The sequence below is a fragment of the Scomber scombrus genome, chromosome 24, assembly GCF_963691925.1.
Source record: "Scomber scombrus chromosome 24, fScoSco1.1, whole genome shotgun sequence".
Taxonomy (NCBI): domain Eukaryota; kingdom Metazoa; phylum Chordata; class Actinopteri; order Scombriformes; family Scombridae; genus Scomber; species Scomber scombrus.
In genome coordinates, this window is record NC_084993.1 from 408 (window position 1) to 25000 (window position 24593).

At 47.4% G+C, this 24593-nt stretch overlaps 3 protein-coding genes across 4 annotated transcripts; 2 read left to right on the forward strand and 1 right to left on the reverse strand.

The window, feature by feature from the left end:
* Positions 1-341: 341 nt before the first annotated feature.
* On the reverse strand, positions 342-6814 carry arl11 (ADP-ribosylation factor-like 11). The gene is made up of 5 exons (XM_062414899.1): positions 6782-6814; positions 2388-2453; positions 1071-1186; positions 626-803; positions 342-470 (listed from the first exon to the last, which is right to left on the reverse strand). Exons 1-5 carry the CDS (start codon positions 6812-6814, stop codon positions 342-344), a joined length of 522 nt encoding a protein of 173 aa, XP_062270883.1.
* A 607-nt stretch (positions 6815-7421) lies between these two features.
* Positions 7422-12547, forward strand: eef1b2 (eukaryotic translation elongation factor 1 beta 2). The gene is made up of 7 exons (XM_062414447.1): positions 7422-7574; positions 8879-9001; positions 9077-9203; positions 9290-9356; positions 10194-10319; positions 11367-11434; positions 12436-12547. Exons 1-7 carry the CDS (start codon positions 7495-7497, stop codon positions 12520-12522), a joined length of 678 nt encoding a protein of 225 aa, XP_062270431.1. The 5' UTR covers positions 7422-7494; the 3' UTR covers positions 12523-12547.
* A 1290-nt stretch (positions 12548-13837) lies between these two features.
* zdbf2 (zinc finger, DBF-type containing 2) lies at positions 13838-23711 on the forward strand. Of its 2 annotated transcripts, XM_062414448.1 has the most exons (10): positions 13838-13904; positions 14318-14393; positions 15162-15192; positions 15375-15405; positions 15880-15976; positions 16047-16201; positions 18381-18807; positions 20795-20890; positions 21641-21981; positions 22247-23711. In XM_062414448.1, exons 3-10 carry the CDS (start codon positions 15171-15173, stop codon positions 23061-23063), a joined length of 1986 nt encoding a protein of 661 aa, XP_062270432.1. In that variant the 5' UTR covers positions 13838-13904; positions 14318-14393; positions 15162-15170; the 3' UTR covers positions 23064-23711. The 2 variants fall into 2 exon arrangements, with proteins under 2 accessions (XP_062270432.1, XP_062270433.1); XM_062414449.1 differs by lacking the exon at positions 15375-15405 and having other exon boundaries at positions 15444-15976.
* Positions 23712-24593: the final 882 nt, after the last annotated feature.

The following is a 24593-nucleotide window of genomic DNA, read 5'->3' on the forward strand; positions in this document are numbered from 1 at the left end:
CCTCCTCCTACTCCTCCTCCTCCTCCTCCTCCTCTCCCCCTCCTCCTCTCCCCTTCCTCCTCCTCCTCCTCCTCTCCCCCTCCTCCTCTCCCCCTCCTCCTCTCCCCTTCCTCCTCCTCCTCCTCCTCCTCCTCCTCCTCCTCTCCCCTTCCTCCTCCTACTCCTCCTCCTCCTCCTCTCCCCCTCTCCTCTCCCCCTCCTCCTCTCCCCTTCCTCCTCCTCCTCCTCCTCCCCTTCCTCCTCCTCCTCCACCTCCTCCTCCTCCTCTCCTCCTCCTCCCCTTCCTCCTCCCCTCCTCCTCCTCCCCTTCCTCCTCCCCCTCCTCCTCCTCCTCCTCCTCCTCAGCTCTTCTTGATGAGTTTAGCTACAGACATGAAGGCCTGCTGGAGGCCGAGTCCTCTCAGAGCGCTGCAGGCCTGAATCTCCCAGAGCCGGTCTGAGTAACTGGGGAGGTCCAGCTGGTTGGAGATCTGGGGGGGGGGGGCAGTGAGGGGGGGGGGGGGGGGGTGAGGGGGGGGGGGGGGGGGGGGGGCAGTGCAGAAACAAGTTAAGGTTTGCAGAGAAGAGGAGAGAACTGGTTTCTGATCCAGAGCTAACGGCTGCCCCGGTGCATTGTGGGTCGTACCTCTCGTATGGTCAGTGAGTTGGGCAGATCCTTCTTATTGGCCAGAACCATCAGAGGAACGCCACGCAACCTCTCATCACTCAGAACCTTCTTCAGAGCCTTCTGGGCCTCTGGGACCCGGACCGGGTCACTACTGTCCACCACAAACACCAGCGCCTTGCAGTGGTCCAGGTAGAACCTAAAGAAGGAGAACCATCAGAGACAGCAGGAACCAGAACCTTACAGTGGTCCAGGTAGAACCTGAAGAAGGAGAACCATCAGAGACAGCAGGAACCAGAACCTTACAGTGGTCCAGGTAGAACCTGAAGAAGGAGAACCATCAGAGACAGCAGGAACCAGAACCTTACAGTGGTCCAGGTAGAACCTGAAGAAGGAGAACCATCAGAGACAGCAGGAACCAGAACCTTACAGTGGTCCAGGTAGAACCTGAAGAACAAGCAGGTACCTCCAGTTGGGTCTCATGCTCTTCTGTCCTCCCACGTCCCAGACAGTCAGAGACGTGTTCTTGTCCAGGTCCAACGTCCCCACGTTGAATCCGACAGTAGGAGACGTCTCCATGTTCTGCCGGGTCACACAGTCACAAACACCTTCAGTTAACATCCAGTCACTTCCTGTCTCACCCTCTCACCCTCTCACCTGTCTCACCCTCTCACCTGTCTCACCCGTCTCACCCTCTCACCTGTCTCACCCGTCTCACCCTCTCACCCTCTCACCTGTCTCACCCTCTCACCTGTCTCACCCGTCTCACGCTCTCACCTGTTTCACCCTCTCACCCTCTCACCTGTCTCACCCTCTCACCTGTCTCACCCGTCTCACCCTCTCACCCTCTCACCTGTCTCACCCTCTCACCTGTCTCACCCGTCTCACGCTCTCACCTGTTTCACCCTCTCACCCGTCTCACCCTCTCACCCTCTCACCCGTCTCACCCTCTCGACCGTCTCACCCTCTCACCCATCTCACCCGTCTCACCCATTTCACCCGTCTCACCCTCTCACCCGCCTCACCCGTCTCACCCATTTCACCCTCTCACCCGTCTCACCCGTCTCACCCTCTCACCCGTCTCACCCTCTCACCCGTCTCACCCGTCTCACCCGTCTCACACATTTCACCCGTCTCACCGTCTCACCCTCTCACCCGTCTCACCCATTTCACCCGTCTCACCCTCTCGCCCGTCTCACCCGTCTCACCCCTCTCACCCATCTCACCCGTCTCACCCGTCTCACCCGTCTCACCTGTCTCACCCTCTCACCTGTCTCACAAATCTCACCCTCTCACCTATCTCAACCTCTCACCCTCTCACCCTCTCACCCGTCTCACCCTCTCACCCGTCTCACCCGTCTCACCCGTCTCACCCTCTCACCCGTCTCACCCGTCTCACCCGTCTCACCCGTCTCACCCGTCTCACCGTCTCACCCGTCTCACCCATCTCACCCCTCTCACCCGTCTCACCCTCTCACCCGTCTCACTCTCTCACCCGTCTCACCCGTCTCACCCGTCTGACCCTCTCACCCGTCTCACCCTCTCACCCGTCTCACCCGTCTGAACCTCTCACCCGTCTCACCCTCTCACCCGTCTCACCCGTCTCACCAATTTCACCCGTCTCACCCCTCTCACCCTCTCACCCGTCTCACCCTCTCACCCGTATCACCCGTCTCACCCCTCTCACCCGTCTCACCCTCTCACCCGTCTCACCCTCTCACCCATCTCACCCGTCTCACCCGTTTCACCCGTCTCACCCGTCTCACCCTCTCACCCGTCTCACCTGTCCTGTCAGCAGTTTGGAGAGCAGAGTCGACTTTCCAGCGGAGTCCAAACCCACGAGAATCACCTGGAAACAAGTTAGAACAAAAACACTTCAAAGACCCGCTCCCAGCTCATAGAACCTCATGAACCTACTAGAACACTGTGCTCCCAGCTCATAGAACCTCATGAACCTACTAGAACACTGCGCTCCCAGCTCATAGAACCTCATGAACCTAGAACACTGCGCTCCCAGCTCATAGAACCTCATGAACCTACTAGAACACTGTGCTCCCAGCTCATAGAACCTTATGAACCTACTAGAACACTGCGCTACCAGCTCATAGAACCTCATGAACCTACTAGAACACTGCTCTCCCAGCTCATAGAACCTTATGAACCTACTAGAACACTGCGCTCCCAGCTCATAGAACCTCATGAACCTACTAGAACACTGCGCTACCAGCTCATAGAACCTCATGAACCTACTAGAACACTGCTCTCCCAGCTCATAGAACCTTATGAACCTACTAGAACACTGCGCTCCCAGCTCATAGAACCTCATGAACCTACTAGAACACTGCGCTACCAGCTCATAGAACCTCATGAACCTACTAGAACACTGCTCTCCCAGCTCATAGAACCTTATGAACCTACTAGAACACTGCGCTACCAGCTCATAGAACCTCATGAACCTACTAGAACACTGCTCTCCCAGCTCATAGAACCTTATGAACCTACTAGAACACTGCGCTACCAGCTCATAGAACCTCATGAACCTACTAGAACACTGCTCTCCCAGCTCATAGAACCTTATGAACCTACTAGAACACTGCGCTCCCAGCTCATAGAACCTTATGAACCTACTAGAACACTGCGCTCCCAGCTCATAGAACCTTATGAACTTACTAGAACACTGTGCTCCCAGCTCATAGAACCTCATGAACCTACTAGAACACTGCGCTCCCAGCTCATAGAACCTCATGAACCTAGAACACTGTGCTCCCAGCTCATAGAACCTTATGAACCTACTAGAACACTGCGCTCCCAGCTCATAGAACCTCATGAACCTACTAGAACACTGCTCTCCCAGCTCATAGAACCTTATGAACCTACTAGAACACTGCGCTCCCAGCTCATAGAACCTTATGAACCTACTAGAACACTGCGCTCCCAGCTCATAGAACCTTATGAACTTACTAGAACACTGTGCTCCCAGCTCATAGAACCTCATGAACCTACTAGAACACTGCGCTCCCAGCTCATAGAACCTCATGAACCTAGAACACTGTGCTCCCAGCTCATAGAACCTTATGAACCTACTAGAACACTGCGCTCCCAGCTCATAGAACCTTATGATCCTAATAGAACACTGCGCTCCCAGCTCATAGAACCTTATGAACCTACTAGAACAATACGCTCCCAGCTCATAGAACCTCATGAACCTAGTAGAACACTGTGCTCCCAGCTCATAGAACCTCATGAACCTACTAGAACACTGCGCTCCCAGCTCATAGAACCTTATGAACCTACTAGAACACTGCGCTCCCAGCTCATAGAACCTTATGAACCTACTAGAACAATGTGCTCCCAGCTCATAGAACCTCATGAACCTAGTAGAACACTACGCTCCCAGCTCATAGAACCTCATGAACCTAGTAGAACACTGTGCTCCCAGCTCATAGAACCTCATGAACCTACTAGAACACTGCGCTCCCAGCTCATAGAACCTTATGAACCTACTAGAACACTGCGCTCCCAGCTCATAGAACCTCATGAACCTACTAGAACACTGTGCTCCCAGCTCATAGAACCTTATGAACCTACTAGAACACTGCGCTACCAGCTCATAGAACCTCATGAACCTACTAGAACACTGTGCTCCCAGCTCATAGAACCTTATGAACCTACTAGAACACTGCGCTCCCAGCTCATAGAACCTTATGAACTTACTAGAACACTGTGCTCCCAGCTCATAGAACCTCATGAACCTACTAGAACACTGCGCTCCCAGCTCATAGAACCTCATGAACCTAGAACAATGTGCTCCCAGCTCATAGAACCTCATGAACCTAGTAGAACACTACGCTCCCAGCTCATAGAACCTCATGAACCTACTAGAACACTGCGCTCCCAGCTCATAGAACCTTATGAACCTACTAGAACACTGCGCTCCCAGCTCATAGAACCTTATGAACCTACTAGAACAATGTGCTCCCAGCTCATAGAACCTCATGAACCTAGTAGAACACTACGCTCCCAGCTCATAGAACCTCATGAACCTAGTAGAACACTGTGCTCCCAGCTCATAGAACCTCATGAACCTACTAGAACACTGCGCTCCCAGCTCATAGAACCTTATGAACCTACTAGAACACTGCGCTCCCAGCTCATAGAACCTCATGAACCTACTAGAACGCTGCGCTCCCAGCTCATAGAACCTTATGAACCTACTAGAACACTGCGCTCCCAGCTCATAGAACCTTATGAACCTACTAGAACACTGCGCTCCCAGCTCATAGAACCTTATGAATCTACTAGAACACTGTGCTCCCAGCTCATAGAACCTCATGAACCTACTAGAACACTGCGCTCCCAGCTCATAGAACCTTATGAACCTACTAGAACACTGCGCTCCCAGCTCATAGAACCTTATGAACCTACTAGAACACTGCGCTCCCAGCTCATAGAACCTTATGAACCTACTAGAACACTGCGCTCCCAGCTCATAGAACCTTATGAACCTACTAGAACACTGCGCTCCCAGCTCATAGAACCTTATGAACCTACTAGAACACTGCGCTCCCAGCTCATAGAACCTCATGAACCTAGAACAATGTGCTCCCAGCTCATAGAACCTCATGAACCTAGTAGAACACTACGCTCCCAGCTCATAGAACCTCATGAACCTAGAACACTACGCTCCCAGCTCATAGAACCTTATGAACCTAGAACACTGCACTCCCAGCTCATAGAACCTCATGAACCTAGAACACTGCGCTTCCAGCTCATAGAACCTTATGAACCTAGAACACTGCGTTACCAGCTCATAGAACCTCATGAACCTACTAGAACGCTGCGCTCCCAGCTCATAGAACCTTATGAACCTACTAGAACACTGCGCTCCCAGCTCATAGAACCTCATGAACCTAGTAGAACACTACGCTCCCAGCTCATAGAACCTCATGAACCTACTAGAACACTGTGCTCCCAGCTCATAGAACCTCATGAACCTAGAACAATGTGCTCCCAGCTCATAGAACCTCATGAACCTACTAGAACACTGCGCTCCCAGCTCATAGAACCTCATGAACCTAGAACACTGCGCTCCCAGCTCATAGAACCTCATGAACCTACTAGAACACTGCGCTCCCAGCTCATAGAACCTCATGAACCTACTAGAACACTGCGTTACCAGCTCATAGAACCTCATGAACCTACTAGAACACTGCGCTCCCAGCTCATAGAACCTTATGAACCTACTAGAACACTGCGCTCCCAGCTCATAGAACCTTATGAACCTAGAACACTGCGCTCCCAGCTCATAGAACCTTATGAACCTACTAGAACACTGCGCTCCCAGCTCATAGAACCTCATGAACCTAGAACACTGCACTCCCAGCTCATAGAACCTTATGAACCTAGAACACTGCGCTCCCAGCTCATAGAACCTTATGAACCTAGAACACTGCGCTCCCAGCTCATAGAACCTTATGAACCTAGAACACTGCGCTCCCAGCTCATAGAACCTCATGAACCTAGAACACTGCACTCCCAGCTCATAGAACCTTATGAACCTACTATAACACTGCGCTCCCAGCTCATAGAACCTCATGAACCTACTAGAACACTGCGGTCCCAGCTCATAGAACCTTATGAACCTACTAGAACACTGCGCTCCCAGCTCATAGAACCTCATGAACCTGCTAGAACACTGCGCTCCCAGCTCATAGAACCTCATGAACCTAGAACACTGCGCTCCCAGCTCATAGAACCTCATGAACCTAGAACACTGAGGACAGGTGAGGACAGGTGAGGACAGGTGAGGTAGTTACCTGAGGACAGGTGAGGACAGGTGAGGACAGGTGAGGACAGGTGAGGTAGTTACCTGAGGACAGGTGAGGACAGGTGAGGTAGTTACCTGAGGACAGGTGAGGACAGGTGAGGTAGTTACCTGAGGACCGGTGAGGACAGGTGAGGACAGGTGAGGACAGGTGAGGTAGTTACCTGAGGACAGGTGAGGACAGGTGAGGACAGGTGAGGACAGGTGAGGACAGGTGAGGACAGGTGAGGTAGTTACCTGAGGACAGGTGAGGACAGGTGAGGACAGGTGAGGTAGTTACCTGAGGACAGGTGAGGACAGGTGAGGACAGGTGAGGACAGGTGAGGACAGGTGAGGACAGGTGAGGTAGTTACCTGAGGACAGGTGGAGCTGCTAGTATGACCCATCACGTTAAAGTTGAGTGGTTCTTCTTCTTCTGTGAAGTCAGCGAGCGTTGTGACTGACTGAAACTCACCTGTCTAACATCTCTCAGGTGTGTGCAGGCTCAGTCATGTTGTTGACCAATAGGAGAGCAGCATGCGCTCAGAGTGGGTCATGTGACTGTGTGACAGGTCTGACTGCATTCTTCTGTTTCAGTTGAAACTCGATTTACATCACATTTACATTTATGATGTTATGTTATGTTATATTATATTATATTATATTATATTATGTTATATTATGTTATATTATATTATATTATATTATGTTATATTATATTATATTATATTATATTATATTATGTTATATTATATTATATTATATTATATTATATTATATTATATTATATTATATTATGTGAAATTATATTATATAGTAGCCTATGTATAATATAATATAATATTGTTCTGTTGCTGTAAATAAAGCAGCTAATTAAATATTTGGGCTCCAGCTGACAGCTGAAGGACAGTTGTCATGGCAACCCCCCCTTCTTCGACCCCCCCCCCCCCCCCCTTCCTCCAGGCTATCGCGAGGAGGCGGAGCGGTTACCGGGAGGAGGAGTCTGTCTCCGGTATAAAGGCTGCTCCTCCCGCCTCCTTCCTCCTTCTTCTTCTTCCTCCTGCGGCTCCTCCTCATCATCTTCATCATGGGCTTCGGTGACCTGAACTCTTCTTCAGGCCTCAAGGTGCTGAACGGCTTCCTGGCGGAGCGCAGCTACATAGAGGGGTGAGACCCGGGGGGGGGGGGGGGAACCGGGAGGAACCGGGAGGAACCGGGGGGACCGGGGGGAGCGGAGACACTGGGCGCCATCTTGGCTCCGCACTGAGCCAGCAGTTAGCAGCTAGCTGTTAGCAGTTAGCTGTTAGCTGTTAGCAGAGAGTAAAGAAGGAGAATAAACTATAATCAGTGAATGTTTATCAGGGTTACAGTTAGTGAGAGTTACAGAGTCTGGAGGTAAAGTTTAGAGTTTATTTAAGGATCAGTGTGACGTCAGGAAGCTACATGCTAACGCTTAGCATGTAGCCACATGGTGCTAACAGGAGAGACAACGTGTCACTGACTGAACATGTAAAACACGTTAGCAGCTAGCAGCTAGCTTCTTCTTCCTGTTCATACTGTTAGAGGTTCATAATGTTTAATATAAAGAGTACTATATAGTACTATGTGTAGTATTACTACTATATACTGTAGTATTACTACTATATACTGTAGTATTACTACTATATACTGTAGTATTACTATATACTGCAGTATTACTACTATATACTGCAGTATTACTACTATATACTGTAGTATTAATATATTAGTACTACACACACACACACACACACAGTAGACGTGCAGACTTGATGATGATCTTTCACACCATCTTTCGGCTGAAGATGTGATGACACTTACTGATCTGAAAACTGCACGTCAACATTAAACTGAGTGTGTGTAGCTGCTCCTCCTCCAGGTGTAGCTGCTCCTCCTCCAGGTGTAGCTGCTCCTCCTCCAGGTGTAGCTGCTCCTCCTCCAGGTGTAGCTCCTCCTCCTCCAGGTGTAGCTCCTCCTCCTCCAGGTGTAGCTGCTCCTCCAGGTGTAGCTGCAGCTCCTCCTCCAGGTGTAGCTCCTCCTCCAGGTGTAGCTGCTCCTCCAGGTGTAGCTCCTCCTCCTCCAGGTGTAGCTCCTCCTCCAGGTGTAGCTGCTCCTCCAGGTGTAGCTGCTCCTCCAGGTGTAGCTCCTCCTCCAGGTGTAGCTGCAGCTCCTCCTCCAGGTGTAGCTGCAGCTCCTCCTCCAGGTGTAGCTGCAGCTCCTCCTCCAGGTGTAGCTCCTCCTCCAGGTGTAGCTCCTCCTCCAGGTGTAGCTGCAGCTCCTCCTCCAGGTGTAGCTCCTCCTCCAGGTGTAGCTGCTCCTCCAGGTGTAGCTCCTCCTCCAGGTGTAGCTGCAGCTCCTCCTCCAGGTGTAGCTCCTCCTCCAGGTGTAGCTCCTCCTCCAGGTGTAGCTCCTCCTCCTCCAGGTGTAGTTATTAAGCGTTGCTGTGTCCTCAGGTTCGTCCCGTCTCAGGCAGACGTGGCCGTCTTCGATGCGGTCTCTGCAGCGCCCCCTGCTGACCTCTGCCACGCACTGCGCTGGTACAACCACATCAAGTCCTACCAGAGCCAGAAGAGCAGGTGAGGACAGTGATGTCATCAGTGAGGACACGCATGTGTGTGACATCAGAGGTAACCCCGCCTCCTGTCCGTCAGTCTTCCAGGTGTGAAGAAACCTCTGGGTCAGTACGGCCCCGCCGGATTGGCCGACAGCACGCAGAGCTCCGCCCCCGCCAAGGAGGACGATGACGATGACATCGACCTGTTCGGCTCAGACGAGGAGGTGAGGTCACTGATGATGTCACGGTGATGAGGTCACGGTGATGAGGTCACAGTAATGATGTCATGTGTCTGATGTTTGATTGGCAGGAGGACGCAGAGGCCGCCCGGCTGAAGGAGGAACGTCTGGCTCAATACGCCGCCAAGAAGTCAAAGAGTAAGTTATTGATCGGTGATATCAGACTGATATCAGTATTGATTAGACTGATTGATCAGACTGATATCAGTATTGATCAGACTGATTGATCAGACTGATATCAGTATTGATCAGACTGATTGATCAGACTGATATCAGTATTGATCAGACTGATTGATCAGACTGATATCAGTATTGATCAGACTGATATCAGTATTGATCAGACTGATTGATCAGACTGATATCAGTATTGATCAGACTGATTGATCAGACTGATATCAGTATTGATCAGACTGATCAGTATTGATCAGACTGATTGATCAGACTGATATCAGTATTGATCAGACTGATTGATCAGACTGATATCAGTATTGATCAGACTGATTGATCAGACTGATATCAGTATTGATCAGACTGATATCAGTATTGATCAGACTGATTTATCAGACTGATATCAGTATTGATCAGACTGATTGATCAGACTGATATCAGTATTGATCAGACTGATTTATCAGACTGATATCAGTATTGATCAGACTGATTGATCAGACTGATATCAGTATTGATCAGACTGATATCAGTATTGATCAGACTGATTGATCAGACTGATTGATCAGACTGATTGATCAGACTGATATCAGTATTGATCAGACTGATTGATCAGACTGATTGATCAGACTGATTGATCAGACTGATATCAGTATTGATTAGACTGGGCAGGACTCTGTATGATGATCCAATCACCATCTTTCGGCTGACTGTCTGATGTACATCTTTTATTACCTGAGCGAGTCCTCCACTCCCAGCTGTTGTACTCATTACTGGTTTCCATGGTAACCGACCCCTCTTCCTCCTCAGAGCCCGCCCTCATCGCCAAATCCTCCATCCTATTGGACGTCAAGCCGTGGGACGACGAGACGGACATGTCCAAGCTGGAGGAGTGTGTCCGCAGTATTCAGATGGACGGGCTGGTCTGGGGACAGTGTAAGAAAACTGTAGTATTACTACTATATACTGTAGTAGTACTACTATATACTGTAGTAGTACTACTATTATACTGTAGTATTACTACTACTATACTGTAGTAGTACTACTATACTGTAGTAGTACTACTACTATACTGTAGTAGTACTACTATATACTGTAGTAGTACTACTATATACTGTAGTAGTACTACTATATACTGTAGTAGTACTACTATATACTGTAGTAGTACTACTATACTGTAGTATTACTACTACTAGTACTACTATACTGTAGTATTACTACTATATACTGTAGTAGTACTACTATTATACTGTAGTATTACTACTATTATACTGTAGTATTACTACTATTATACTGTAGTATTACTACTATATACTGTAGTATTACTACTATATACTGTAGTAGTACTACTATATACTGTAGTAGTACTACTATATACTGTAGTAGTACTACTATATACTGTAGTATTACTACTATATACTGCAGTATTACTACTATATACTGCAGTATTACTACTATATACTGCAGTATTACTACTATATACTGCAGTATTACTACTATATACTGTAGTATTAATATATTAGTACTACACACACACAGTAGACGTGCAGACTTGATGATGATCTTTCACACCATCTTTCGGCTGAAGATGTGATGACACTTACTGATCTGAAAACTGCACGTCAACATTAAACTGAGTGTGTGCACACTCACTCACACATATACACACATACATATACACACATACTCACTCACACATATACACACATACATATACACACACACTCACTCACACATATACACACATACATATACACACATACTCACTCACACATATACACACATACATATACACACATACTCACTCACACATATACACACATACTCACTCACATACACACACACACACATATACACACATACTCACTCACACATATACACACATACTCACTCACATACACACACTCACATACACACACACACACACACGTATCACTAAATAAAGGAAGTCATGTGACGTGTGTCCCTCCTGTGTTCTTGTAGCTAAACTGGTTCCAGTTGGTTACGGCATCAAGAAACTGCAGATTGGCTGCGTGGTCGAAGACGACAAGGTGAGACCTTACACGTGTGTGTGTGTGTGTGTGTGTGTGTGTGTCTGTCTCACCTGTGTGTGTGTGTGTGTGTGTGTGTCTCTTTCTCACCTGTGTGTGTGTCTGTCTCTGTCTCACTCGTGTGTGTGTGTGTGTGTCTGTCTCACCTGTGTGTGTGTGTGTCTCTGTCTCACCTGTGTGTGTGTGTCTCTGTCTCACCTGTGTGTGTGTGTGTGTGTGTCTCTGTCTCACCTGTGTGTGTGTCTCTGTCTCACCTGTGTGTGTGTGTGTGTCTCTGTCTCACCTGTGTGTGTGTGTCTCTGTCTCACCTGTGTGTGTGTGTGTGTCTCTGTCTCACCTGTGTGTGTGTGTGTGTCTCTGTCTCACCTGTGTGTGTGTGTGTGTGTCTCTGTCTCACCTGTGTGTGTGTGTGTGTGTGTCTCTGTCTCACCTGTGTGTGTGTCTCTGTCTCACCTGTGTGTGTGTGTGTGTGTCTGTCTCACCTGTGTGTGTGTGTGTCTCTGTCTCACCTGTGTGTGTGTGTGTGTGTCTGTCTCACCTGTGTGTGTGTGTCTCTGTCTCACCTGTGTGTGTGTGTGTGTCTCTGTCTCACCTGTGTGTGTGTGTGTCTGTCTCACCTGTGTGTGTGTGTGTGTCTCTGTCTCACCTGTGTGTGTGTGTGTGTGTCTCTGTCTCACCTGTGTGTGTGTGTGTGTGTGTCTCTGTCTCACCTGTGTGTGTGTCTCTGTCTCACCTGTGTGTGTGTGTGTGTCTGTCTCACCTGTGTGTGTGTGTGTCTCTGTCTCACCTGTGTGTGTGTGTGTCGCTGTCTCACCTGTGTGTGTGTGTGTCTCTGTCTCACCTGTGTGTGTGTGTCTGTCTCACCTGTGTGTGTGTCTCTGTCTCACCTGTGTGTGTGTGTCTCTGTCTCACCTGTGTGTGTGTGTGTGTGTGTGTCTCTGTCTCACCTGTGTGTGTGTGTGTGTCTCTGTCTCACCTGTGTGTGTGTGTGTGCGCTGCAGGTGGGGACAGACATCCTGGAGGAGCAGATCACAGCCTTTGAGGACTTCGTCCAGTCGATGGACGTCGCTGCTTTCAACAAGATCTGAAACAATAAAATATGTTGAGCATTAACTCGTCTGTGTTTCATTTACATGCTTTTAATCCACAATATATACATATTGCTGTAGCTCCTAGATGGAGCTGGTAGTTGTAGTTCTTAGGTGCAGCTGGTAGTTGTAGTTCTTAGGTGAAGCTGGTAGTTGTAGTTCTTAGGTGCTGCTGGTAGTTGTAGTTTTTAGGTGAAGCTGGTAGTTGTAGTTCTTAGGTGAAGCTGGTAGTTGTAGTTTTTAGGTGCAGCTGGTAGTTGTAGTTCTTAGGTGCAGCTGGTAGTTGTAGTTTTTAGGTGCAGCTGGTAGTTGTAGTTCTTAGGTGAAGCTGGAAGTTGTAGTTTTTATGGTAGTTGTAGTTCTTAGGTGCAGCTGGTAGTTGTAGTTTTTAGGTGCAGCTGGTAGTTGTAGTTTTTAGGTGCAGCTGGTAGTTCTTAGGTGCAGCTGGTAGTTGTAGTTCTTAGGTGAAGCTGGTAGTTGTAGTTTTTTAGGTGAAGCTGGAAGTTGTAGTTTTTAGGTGCAGCTGGAAGTTGTAGTTCTTAGGTGAAGCTGGTAGTTCTTAGGTGAAGCTGGTAGTTTTTAGGTGAAGCTGGTAGTTGTAGTTTTTAGGTGCAGCTGGTAGTTGTAGTTCTTAGGTGAAGCTGGTAGTTGTAGTTCTTAGGTGAAGCTGGTAGTTGTAGTTCTTAGGTGCTGCTGGTAGTTGTAGTTTTTATGGTAGTTGTAGTTTTTAGGTGCAGCTGGTAGTTGTAGTTTTTAGTTGTAGTTCTTAGGTGCAGCTGGTAGTTGTAGTTTTTAGGTGCAGCTGGTAGTTGTAGTTTTTAGGTGCAGCTGGTAGTTGTAGTTTTTAGGTGCAGCTGGAAGTTGTAGTTCTTAGGTGAAGCTGGTAGTTGTAGTTTTTAGGTGAAGCTGGTAGTTCTTAGGTGAAGCTGGTAGTTGTAGTTTTTTAGGTGAAGCTGGAAGTTGTAGTTTTTAGGTGAAGCTGGTAGTTCTTAGGTGAAGCTGGTAGTTGTAGTTTTTTAGGTGAAGCTGGAAGTTGTAGTTTTTAGGTGCAGCTGGTAGTTGTAGTTTTTAGGTGCAGCTGGTAGTTGTAGTTTTTAGGTGCAGCTGGTAGTTGTAGTTTTTAGGTGCAGCTGGTAGTTGTAGTTCTTAGGTGAAGCTGGTAGTTCTTAGGTGAAGCTGGTAGTTGTAGTTTTTTAGGTGAAGCTGGAAGTTGTAGTTTTTAGGTGCAGTTGGTAGTTGTAGTTTTCGGGCCGGCCTGGAGGCGGAAGTAGAGCGCCTCTCTTCCTGAGTTTCTGCAGCAGAAGAAGAAGCGGACCGGAAACTAAACAGAGCAGCGCGCGGCGGCAGGAAGGAGACGCTTCTGAAATCAATCAATCAATCAGGTAATAAACTGATCGATAATCGATCGCTGGTTTCCCGCCTCTTTACTGTGAAGCAGCCAATCAGCGTCATGGTGCAGCTAACAGGCTAACAGCTAGCGGATAGTCTGCTAAGCTAACAGCGTCACGGAGACACGTCACCGCGGTAACCATGGTTACTAGGGTAACCGCAAGGCTCGAGACCCGGAGATTACCCGGATCGATAAACTCACAACGAGTCGTTAGCTTCATCACAACGCGCTGCGGCCAGACAGCCAATCACAACGCGCTGCGGCCCGACAGCCAATCACAACGCGCTGCGGCCCGACAACCAATCACAACCGAGTTACAGCTCAGCTGTGATTGGTCCACGTCACAGAGAAATGATCAATAAGCTGATCAGTGTGTAATATTATGGGATGGATTTTCTCTCTCAGGCTCATGGACTACAGCTGGTTACCCTTGGTTACAGCATGGAGCACTCTGATTGGACAGAAGCTTCACTGACTCCAGGTGTGATAAATGATCAATAATCAACTTTGATCAGAAGCAATCATTGATTATATTGATGACATCACTGATACATGGTTTCTAACTAATAATCAATAATAATGATTAATTAGTATTAAATGTTAAATCAATCACTTATTGATCAATTTCTCTTTATTTTCATTTATTGATCAGAAACATTTTGTTTACATTGATAATGATAAAATATCAATAAAGTGTTAAGTTCTGTATAATAATATTAATATAATTATAATAATAATAATAATATGTGATAATAATATAATAATAATATTAATAATAATATGTGATAATAATAATAATATAATAATAATAATAATATGTGATAATAATATAATAATAATAATAATAATATGTGATAATATAATAATAATAATAATAATAATATTAATAATAATAATAATAATATGTGATAATAATATAATATAATAATAATAATAATAATAATAATATGTGATAATAATAATAATATAATATAATAATATAATAATAATAATATATAATATAATAATAATAATATAATATAATAATAATATAATAATAATAATAATATTAATAATAATAATATGTGATTATAATAATAATAATAATAATATGTGATAATAATAATAATATAATATAATAATAATAATATAATAATAATATGTGATAATAATAATAATATTAATAATAATAATAATATGTGATTATAATAATAATAATATGTGATAATAATAATAATATAATATAATAATAATAATATGTGTGTTTCAGGTCTTCAGGATGTCAGATTCTCCTGATGAAGGTAAAACTGAAACTTTGTTTATCAGATTTTATATTTCATTAATTTCACTGTGTGGTTACACCTGTGTGTGTGTGTGTGTGTCTCTGTGTGTGTCTCTGTGTGTGTCTCTGTGTGTGTGTATGTGTGTGTCTCTGTGTGTGTGTGTGTGTCTCTGTGTGTGTGTGTGTGTGTGTGTGTGTTAGATGACCAGAGGAACGTGGGGTCAACCAGCAGGTAAGTGTATCTAACAGTTATTCTCATTAACGAACCAGCAGACTCAGTGTTGATCATGTGACCCTGAAACCATCATCACCTGAAACCATCAACACCTAAAACCATCATCACCTGAAACCATCAACACCTAAAACCATCATCACCTGAAACCATCATCACCTGAAACCATCAACACCTGAAACCATCATCACCTGAAACCATCATCACCTGAAACCATCATCACCTGAAACCATCATCACCTGAAACCATCAACACCTGAAACCATCATCACCTGAAACCATGAAACCATCATCACCTGAAACCATCATCACCTGAAACCATCATCACCTGAAACCATGAAACCATCATCACCTGAAACCTTCATCACAGAAACTGAATATCAGTGTTTTTTTCTATTGATTTTATAGATTTAAGTAATTAACTGAAATCAATCAATAATAAAGTTGATCAGTTTTACCTGTGCCCATGTGACAGGATGTGGGCGGAGCCTCAGCCAGGTCCGTCCAGGTCTCAGCCCAGCAGGCAGGGTTACTGTGGTTACTGCAGAGTCCTCTACAGCAGCCTGGACCAGGTATGAACACCTGTGCTGGTCATGTGACCTGCAGGTCATTAACATACTGACATCATCACGTCTCTCTCAGCACCTGTCCAGTCTCAGACACCTGGATTCTGTCCGGGTCTCCTTCCGGGGCTCCAGCAGCGTCTCCCCAGCCGGCAGCAGAACCAAACTAACCCTGCTGGACCGTTTCCTGCAGGACGTCCAGCAGCACCACCCGCACCTCTACGGTGACTCCAGGTAATAAAACAAACGCGCCCGCACCTCTGCGGTGACTCCAGGTAATAAAACAAACGCGCCCGCACCTCTACGGTGACTCCAGGTAATAAAACAAACGCGCCCGCACCTCTACGGTGACTCCAGGTAATAAAACAAACGCGCCCGCACCTCTACGGTGACTCCAGGTAATGAAACAAACGCGCCCGCACCTCTACGGTGACTCCAGGTAATAAAACAAACGCGCCCGCACCTCTGCGGTGACTCCAGGTAATGAAACAAACGCGCCCGCACCTCTACGGTGACTCCAGGTAATAAAACAAACGCGCCCTCACCTCTACGGAGACTCCATGTGATAAAACAAACACGCACCCCTACGGTGACTCCAGGTAGTAAAACAAACACGCACCTCTACGGTGACTCCAGGTAATAAAACAAACGCGCCCGCGCCTCTACGGTGACTCCAGGTAATAAAACAAACGCGCCCTCACCTCTACGGTGACTCCAGGTAATAAAACAAACGCGCCCGCACCTCTACGGTGACTCCAGGTAATAAAACAAACGCGCCCGCACCTCTGCGGTGACTCCAGGTAATAAAACAAACGCGCCCGCACCTCTACGGTGACTCCAGGTAATGAAACAAACGCGCCCGCACCTCTACGGTGACTTCAGGTAATAAAACAAACGCGCCCGCACCTCTGCGGTGACTCCAGGTAATGAAACAAACGCGCCCACACCTCTACGGTGACTCCAGGTAATAAAACAAACGCGCCCTCACCTCTACGGAGACTCCATGTGATAAAACAAACGCGCCCGCACCTCTACGGTGAATCCAGGTAGTAAAACAAACACGCACCTCTACGGTGACTCCAGGTAATAAAACAAACGCGCCCGCACCTCTACGGTGACTCCAGGTAATAAAACAAACGCGCCCGCGCCTCTACGGTGACTCCAGGTAATAAAACAAACGCGCCCTCACCTCTACGGTGACTCCAGGTAATAAAACAAACGCGCCCGCACCTCTACGGTGACTCCAGGTAATAAAACAAACACGCCCGCGCCTCTACGGAGACTCCATGTGATAAAACAAACGCGCACCCCTACGGTGACTCCAGGTAGTAAAACAAACACGCACCTCTACGGTGACTCCAGGTAATAAAACAAACGCGCCCGCACCTCTACGGTGACTCCAGGTAATAAAACAAACGCGCCCGCGCCTCTGCGGTGACTCCAGGTAATGAAACAAACGCGCCTGCACCTCTACGGTGACTCCAGGTAATAAAACAAACGCGCCCGCACCTCTGCGGTGACTCCAGGTAATAAAACAAACGCGCCCGCACCTCTGCGGTGACTCCAGGTAATGAAACAAACGCACCCGCACCTCTACGGTGACTCCATGTGATAAAACAAACGCGCACCTCTACGGTGACTCCAGGTAATGAAACAAACGCGCCCGCACCTCTACGGTGACTCCAGGTAATAAAACAAACGCGCCCTCGCCTCTACGGTGACTCCAGGTAATAAAACAAACGCGCCCGCACCTCTACGGTGACTCCAGGTAATAAAACAAACGCGCCCGCACCTCTACGGTGACTCCAGGTAATAAAACAAACGCGCCCGCACCTCTACGGTGACTCCAGGTGATAAAACAAACGCGCCCGCACCTCTGCGGTGACTCCAGGTAATGAAACAAACGCGCCCGCACCTCTACGGTGACTCCATGTGATAAAACAAACGCGCACCTCTACGGTGACTCCACGTAATGAAACAAACGCGCCCGCACCTCTACGGTGACTCCAGGTAATGAAACAAACGCGCCCGCACCTCTACGGTGACTCCAGGTAATGAAACAAACGCGCCCGCACCTCTACGGTGACTCCATGTGATAAAACAAACGCGCACCTCTACGGTGACTCCAGGTAATGAAACAAACGCGCCCGCACCTCTACGGTGACTCCAGGTAATAAAACAAACGCGCCCTCGCCTCTACGGTGACTCCAGGTAATAAAACAAACGCGCCCACACCTCTACGGTGACTCCAGGTAATAAAACAAACGCGCCCGCACCTCTACGGTGACTCCAGGTAATAAAACAAACGCGCCCGCAACTCTACGGTGACTCCAGGTAATAAATGAAGGTGACCACAGGTGATGTAAACAAGCACACCTGTATTAATTACACCTTTGTGTGTTTGTGTCTTTAGGCCGTCTCACGCTGACCTCCCAGCAGTCTCCACCCGTCCGTTGCCGAGGGAGGAGCTTGATGAAGTCCGTTTCCCTGACGACAACAGCCGGTCGCCGGGGACTCGCGAACACCTGCCGAGCTCCGACGACGCGTGCAGTCAGCCGTCCAATCAGCAGGAAGAGGAAGTCCCCTGCAGCCAATCAGCAGGCGGAATCACAGATGGGGCGAGGCAGGAGAGGCTGTCTGCACCAATCAGAGAGCAGGAGGGAGGAGAGGCCCCGCCCCCACACAGGAAAGCCCACAGGAAGACGGACAAGAGGAAAACCAGCGACTCCTCCAACTCCTCACCTGGTCCTGGTCCAGGGCCCCGGGGCCCCTCAGAGCTGAGACCCTGGAGGAAGTGGCAGAAGGAGAGACGGGACCATGAAGACCAGACCATGGAGGAGGTTAGTCTCAGACTAGGTCCAGGTTTGGTACCAGCTGGTTCTCCTCAACATGAGCGGGGTCGTCATAGCAACGCTGAGTTAAACTGAAGTTTGTGGCTTTATTTACACAATGGCGACTCTCTGACCAATCAGAGGCCGGCAGTCTGATGAAGTCACATTTAGTATCGGCTCGGCTTGCTTTGAACCTCAGTAGAGTAGATAGTAGAGTAGAGTAGATAGTAGAGTAGATAGTAGAGTAGATAGTAGAGTAGATAGTAGAGTAGAGTAGATAGTAGAGTAGATAGTAGAGTAGAGTAGATAGTAGAGTAGATAGTAGAGTAGAGTAGATAGTAGAGTAGATAGTAGAGTAGAGTAGATAGTAGAGTAGATAGTAGAGTAGAGTAGAGTAGATAGTAGAGTAGATAGTAGAGTAGATAGTAGAGTAGAGTAGATAGTAGAGTAGAGTAGAGTAGATAGTAGAGTAGATAGTAGAGTAGAGTAGATAGTAGAGTAGATAGTAGAGTAGAGTAGAGTAGATAGTAGAGTAGATAGTAGAGTAGATAGTAGAGTAGATAGTAGAGTAGAGTAGATAGTAGAGTAGAGTAGATAGTAGATAGTAGAGTAGATAGTAGAGTAGATAGTAGAGTAGATAGTAGAGTACAGTAGATAGTAGAGTAGATAGTAGAGTAGAGTAGATAGTAGAGTAGAGTAGATAGTAGAGTAGATAGTAGAGTAGATAGTAGAGTAGAGTAGATAGTAGAGTAGATAGTAGAGTATATAGTAGAGTAGAGAGTAGAGTAGAGAGTAGAGTAGATAGTAGAGTAGATAGTAGAGTAGATAGTAGAGTAGATAGTAGAGTAGATAGTAGAGTAGATAGTAGAGTAGATAGTAGAGTAGATAGTAGAGTAGAGTAGATAGTAGAGTAGATAGTAGAGTAGAGTAGATAGTAGAGTAGAGAGTAGAGTAGAGTAGATAGTAGAGTAGATAGTAGAGTAGAGTAGATAGTAGAGTAGATAGTAGAGTAGATAGTAGAGTAGATAGTAGAGTAGAGTAGATAGTAGAGTATATAGTAGAGTAGAGAGTAGAGTAGAGAGTAGAGTAGATAGTAGAGTAGATAGTAGAGTAGATAGTAGAGTAGATAGTAGAGTAGAGTAGATAGTAGAGTAGAGTAGATAGTAGAGTAGATAGTAGAGTAGATAGTAGAGTAGAGTAGATAGTAAAGTAGATAGTAGAGTAGATAGTAGAGTAGATAGTAGAGTAGATAGTAGAGTAGATAGTAGAGTAGATAGTAGAGTAGAGTAGATAGTAGAGTAGATAGTAGAGTAGAGTAGATAGTAGAGTAGATAGTAGAGTAGAGTAGATAGTAGAGTAGATAGTAGAGTAGAGTAGATAGTAGAGTAGATAGTAGAGTACAGTAGATAGTAGAGTAGAGTAGATAGTAGAGTAGATAGTAGAGTAGAGTAGATAGTAGAGTAGATAGTAGAGTAGAGTAGAGTAGAGTAGATAGTAGAGTAGAGTAGATAGTAGAGTAGATAGTAGAGTAGAGTAGATAGTAGAGTAGAGTAGATAGTAGAGTAGATAGTAGAGTAGATAGTAGAGTAGAGTAGATAGTAGAGTAGATAGTAGAGTAGATAGTAGAGTAGAGTAGATAGTAGAGTAGATAGTAGAGTAGAGTAGATAGTAGAGTAGAGTAGATAGTAGAGTAGATAGTAGAGTAGATAGTAGAGTAGATAGTAGAGTAGATAGTAGAGTAGAGTAGATAGTAGAGTAGATAGTAGAGTAGAGTAGATAAGAGTAGAGTAGATAGTAGAGTAGATAGTAGAGTAGATAGTAGAGTAGATAGTAGAGTAGATAGTAGAGTAGATAGTAGAGTAGATAAGAGTAGAGTAGATAGTAGAGTAGATAGTAGAGTAGAGTAGATAGTAGAGTAGATAGTAGAGTAGATAGTAGAGTAGATAGTAGAGTAGATAGTAGAGTAGATAGTAAAAAGCTGTGTGTGTTGTTTCAGGTCCAGGTGTGTTGTGGTTCTGGTTCCGGCCAGCAGGAGGAGACGGAGAGTTTCCACTTCAGTCCTCAGAGCGAAGACTGGGACTCACCTGTGCAGGTAAGGGTCTGGTACCAGCTGGACTCACCTGTGCAGGTCAGGGTCTGGTACCAGCAGGTCAGGGTCTGGTACCAGCAGGTCAGGGTCTGGTACCAGCTGGACTCACCTGTGCAGGTAAGGGTCTGGTACCAGCTGGACTCACCTGTGCAGGTCAGGGTCTGGTACCAGCAGGTCAGGGTCTGGTACCAGCAGGTCAGGGTCTGGTACCAGCAGGTCAGGGTCTGGTACCAGCTGGACTCACCTGTGCAGGTAAGGGTCTGGTACCAGCTGGACTCACCTGTGCAGGTCAGGGTCTGGTACCAGCAGGTCAGGGTCTGGTACCAGCAGGTCAGGGTCTGGTACCAGCTGGACTCACCTGTGCAGGTAAGGGTCTGGTACCAGCTGGACTCACCTGTGCAGGTCAGGGTCTGGTACCAGCAGGTCAGGGTCTGGTACCAGCAGGTCAGGGTCTGGTACCAGCAGGTCAGGGTCTGGTACCAGCTGGACTCACCTGTGCAGGTAAGGGTCTGGTACCAGCAGGTCAGGGTCTGGTACCAGCTGGACTCACCTGTGCAGGTCAGGGTCTGGTACCAGCAGGTCAGGGTCTGGTACCAGCAGGTCAGGGTCTGGTACCAGCAGGTCAGGGTCTGGTACCAGCTGGACTCACCTGTGCAGGTCAGGGTCTGGTACCAGCAGGTCAGGGTCTGGTACCAGCAGGTCAGGGTCTGGTAGATCTGTATTGGTTCTGAAGCTGGAACCTTTGTTCTCCAGGTGTGTTTCCAAGGGGAGCAGACGCTTTGTGACACACCTGTCCAGGTGAACCTGGAGGCCCGGGTGAACCTGGAGGCCCGGGTCAACCTGGTGAACCAGGTGTATTCCCACCAGCTGGCCTCGGCCCTCCGCAGTGAGCAGAGGGGGGGGGGGCAGGACGCAGGTTTCTGGAACCTGCCCATCGAAGAGGTCTTACCTGTACCCAGATATATCCCAGAATCCTTCAGGAGGAAGAGCTGGGCTCAGGTAGAACAGGAAGACGAGCTGAGGGTCCAAAAACTGGTCCGACAGTTCAGGCGAGGAAGATTCATCTGCTACTTCGACAGCGAGTCTCTGGCCAGGTGAGACTCACCTTTATATAAATATATACATATATATATACACACACACACACACACACACACACACACACACACACACACACACACACTATAAACACTACCGGTCTACAGTTCTAGAACAGATGGGTGTTGGTTCCTCAGTTAGTGGAGTCACAGCTGGACTGATGTTCACATTCATTTGATGCAGCTCTAATATTTTATATAAAGTTATTATGTATTAATATAAATCTGCTGTGTGTGTTTTTGATGATGTCATCACCGTCAGGTACGGGAGGCGGAGCCTGAACAAAGAGGCGGGGTCAGATGCTGGAGTCCTTCCCTTATTGGACGAGGATGAAGGAGCCTCAGTGAGGAAGAGGAGGAAGAGGAGGAGCTTCAGAGTGGCGTCCAGGTGTCAGGTGGTCAAAGTGAGTCACAGCACTCAGACGGTGCAGCTGGTCGTTCCAGCTGTCCGTCAGCCAGAAGCCCCGCCCACCGGCATCCCTCCAGCCTATCAGCTGGCAGCAGAGAGGACACCTGAAGCGCAGAGCTGGCTCCGCCTCCCGTCCTCCTACTGTGACATCATCACGCCGCTGCAGCCTCGCACCTCTCTGCTCTACCTGCTGTGTTCCCCCCCCACACCTGACCCCGCCCCCACACCTGACCCCGCCCCCACACCTGGCCCAGGCTCCGCCCCCAAACGCTGCAGGAGGAAGCGGCGTCCGCTGGACCTCCAGGGGTTAAAGGTCAAATACAAACGTCTTCCTGTGCGTTTCTATGAGCTGAGCAGTAAGCGCATCCTGTCCCGCCCCCCCGCCCCGCCCCCACACATGGCCCCGCCCCCTCCCTGCGTACGCCAGCTGTTCCGTAGTCTGAGTCCAGACCTGAACACCGAGGGGGTCAAAGGTCAGCGGTTCCTGCAGGAAACGCCCCCAGCCCCCCCCTCCCCTGTGTGGGGGGGGCGGGGGCCCAGGACCAGATCCAGGACTCAGACAAAACCCCCCCAACCCAGAAGGGAAGGCCTGCGCCCCCCCCAAACACACCCCCCCCCTTCAGCCCGCAGGGGGCGGAGCCGCAGGGGGCGGGGCTACGGCCGGAGGTAGCACACCTGGACAGGAAGCAGCCTCGGTAATAAACTAACGGTGCGTTCACTTGTCATGTAAAAGTCGGGACGTTTGATGACCAAAGAATATTAAAGATGGATCCGTCTCCATGACAACGCTCACTGGGTTTAACATTAATTAACTTATAATAAATTAATAATTATTCATTCAGACTAAAAATATGAAAATGTGCAAAAACTGCAAAATATATTTTAAAACTAATTTAAACCAAAATAAAAGTTAAAAACTAATTATGTTAAAAATGGAAATTCAACATTTAAAGATGTATTAATGTATCTGTGACATCATCGATGCATCAAATCAATTAAAACTTTATATGAAACATAATAATCAGTTTATTAATGAGGCTGCTGCAACGTTTATTACTTTATTACTTTATTTCTCATCAGAAGTAAAATTAGAAACTTTTATTTGAATTTTAACTTTTTATTTTTTTTAACATGACATTTTAAATTAATTTGAACAAATGTTGAAATCTGAATGAAAACTATTTTTACACAGATGTAAAGTTTGATGAAATGATTTTACTGTAATGTTGGCAGCTGCAGGCTTCCGTACACTAAAAGACTTCAGGTGCAGTTGTTTTCTACTTTTACACGTTTATTTATAAATAAAATACTTTCATAACCTTAATATGAGTCAGCTGTTCAATGTCTCAGTGTCTCAGTCAGCTGTTCAATGTCTCAGTCAGCTGTTCAATGTCTCAGTGTCTCAGTCAGCTGTTCAATGTCTCAGTCAGCTGTTCGGTGTCTCAGTCAGCTGTTCAGTGTCTCAGTCAGCTGTTCAGTGTCTCAGTCAGCTGTTCAGTGTCTCAGTGTCTCAGTGTCTCAGTCAGCTGTTCAGTGTCTCAGTCAGCTGTTCAGTGTCTCAGTCAGCTGTTCAGTGTCTCAGTCAGCTGTTCGGTGTCTCAGTAAGCTGTTCAATGTCTCAGTCAGCTGTTCAGTGTCTCAGTCAGCTGTTCAATGTCTCAGTCAGCTGTTCGGTGTCTCAGTGTCTCAGTCAGCTGTTCGGTGTCTCAGTAAGCTGTTCAGTGTCTCAGTCAGCTGTTCGGTGTCTCAGTAAGCTGTTCAATGTCTCAGTCAGCTGTTCGGTGTCTCAGTGTCTCAGTCAGCTGTTCAGTGTCTCATTGTCTCAGTCAGCTGTTCGGTGTCTCAGTCAGCTGTTCAGTGTCTCAGTCAGCTGTTCGGTGTCTCAGTCAGCTGTTCAATGTCTCAGTCAGCTGTTCGGTGTCTCAGTCAGCTGTTCAATGTCTCAGTCAGCTGTTCAGTGTCTCAATGTCTCAGTCAGCTGTTCAGTGTCTCAGTCAGCTGTTCGGTGTCTCAGTCAGCTGTTCAATGTCTCAGTCAGCTGTTCAGTGTCTCAGTCAGCTGTTCGGTGTCTCAGTCAGCTGTTCAGTGTCTCAGTCAGCTGTTCGGTGTCTCAGTCAGCTGTTCAATGTCTCAGTCAGCTGTTCAGTGTCTCAGTCAGCTGTTCAGTGTCTCAGTCAGCTGTTCAATGTCTCAGTCAGCT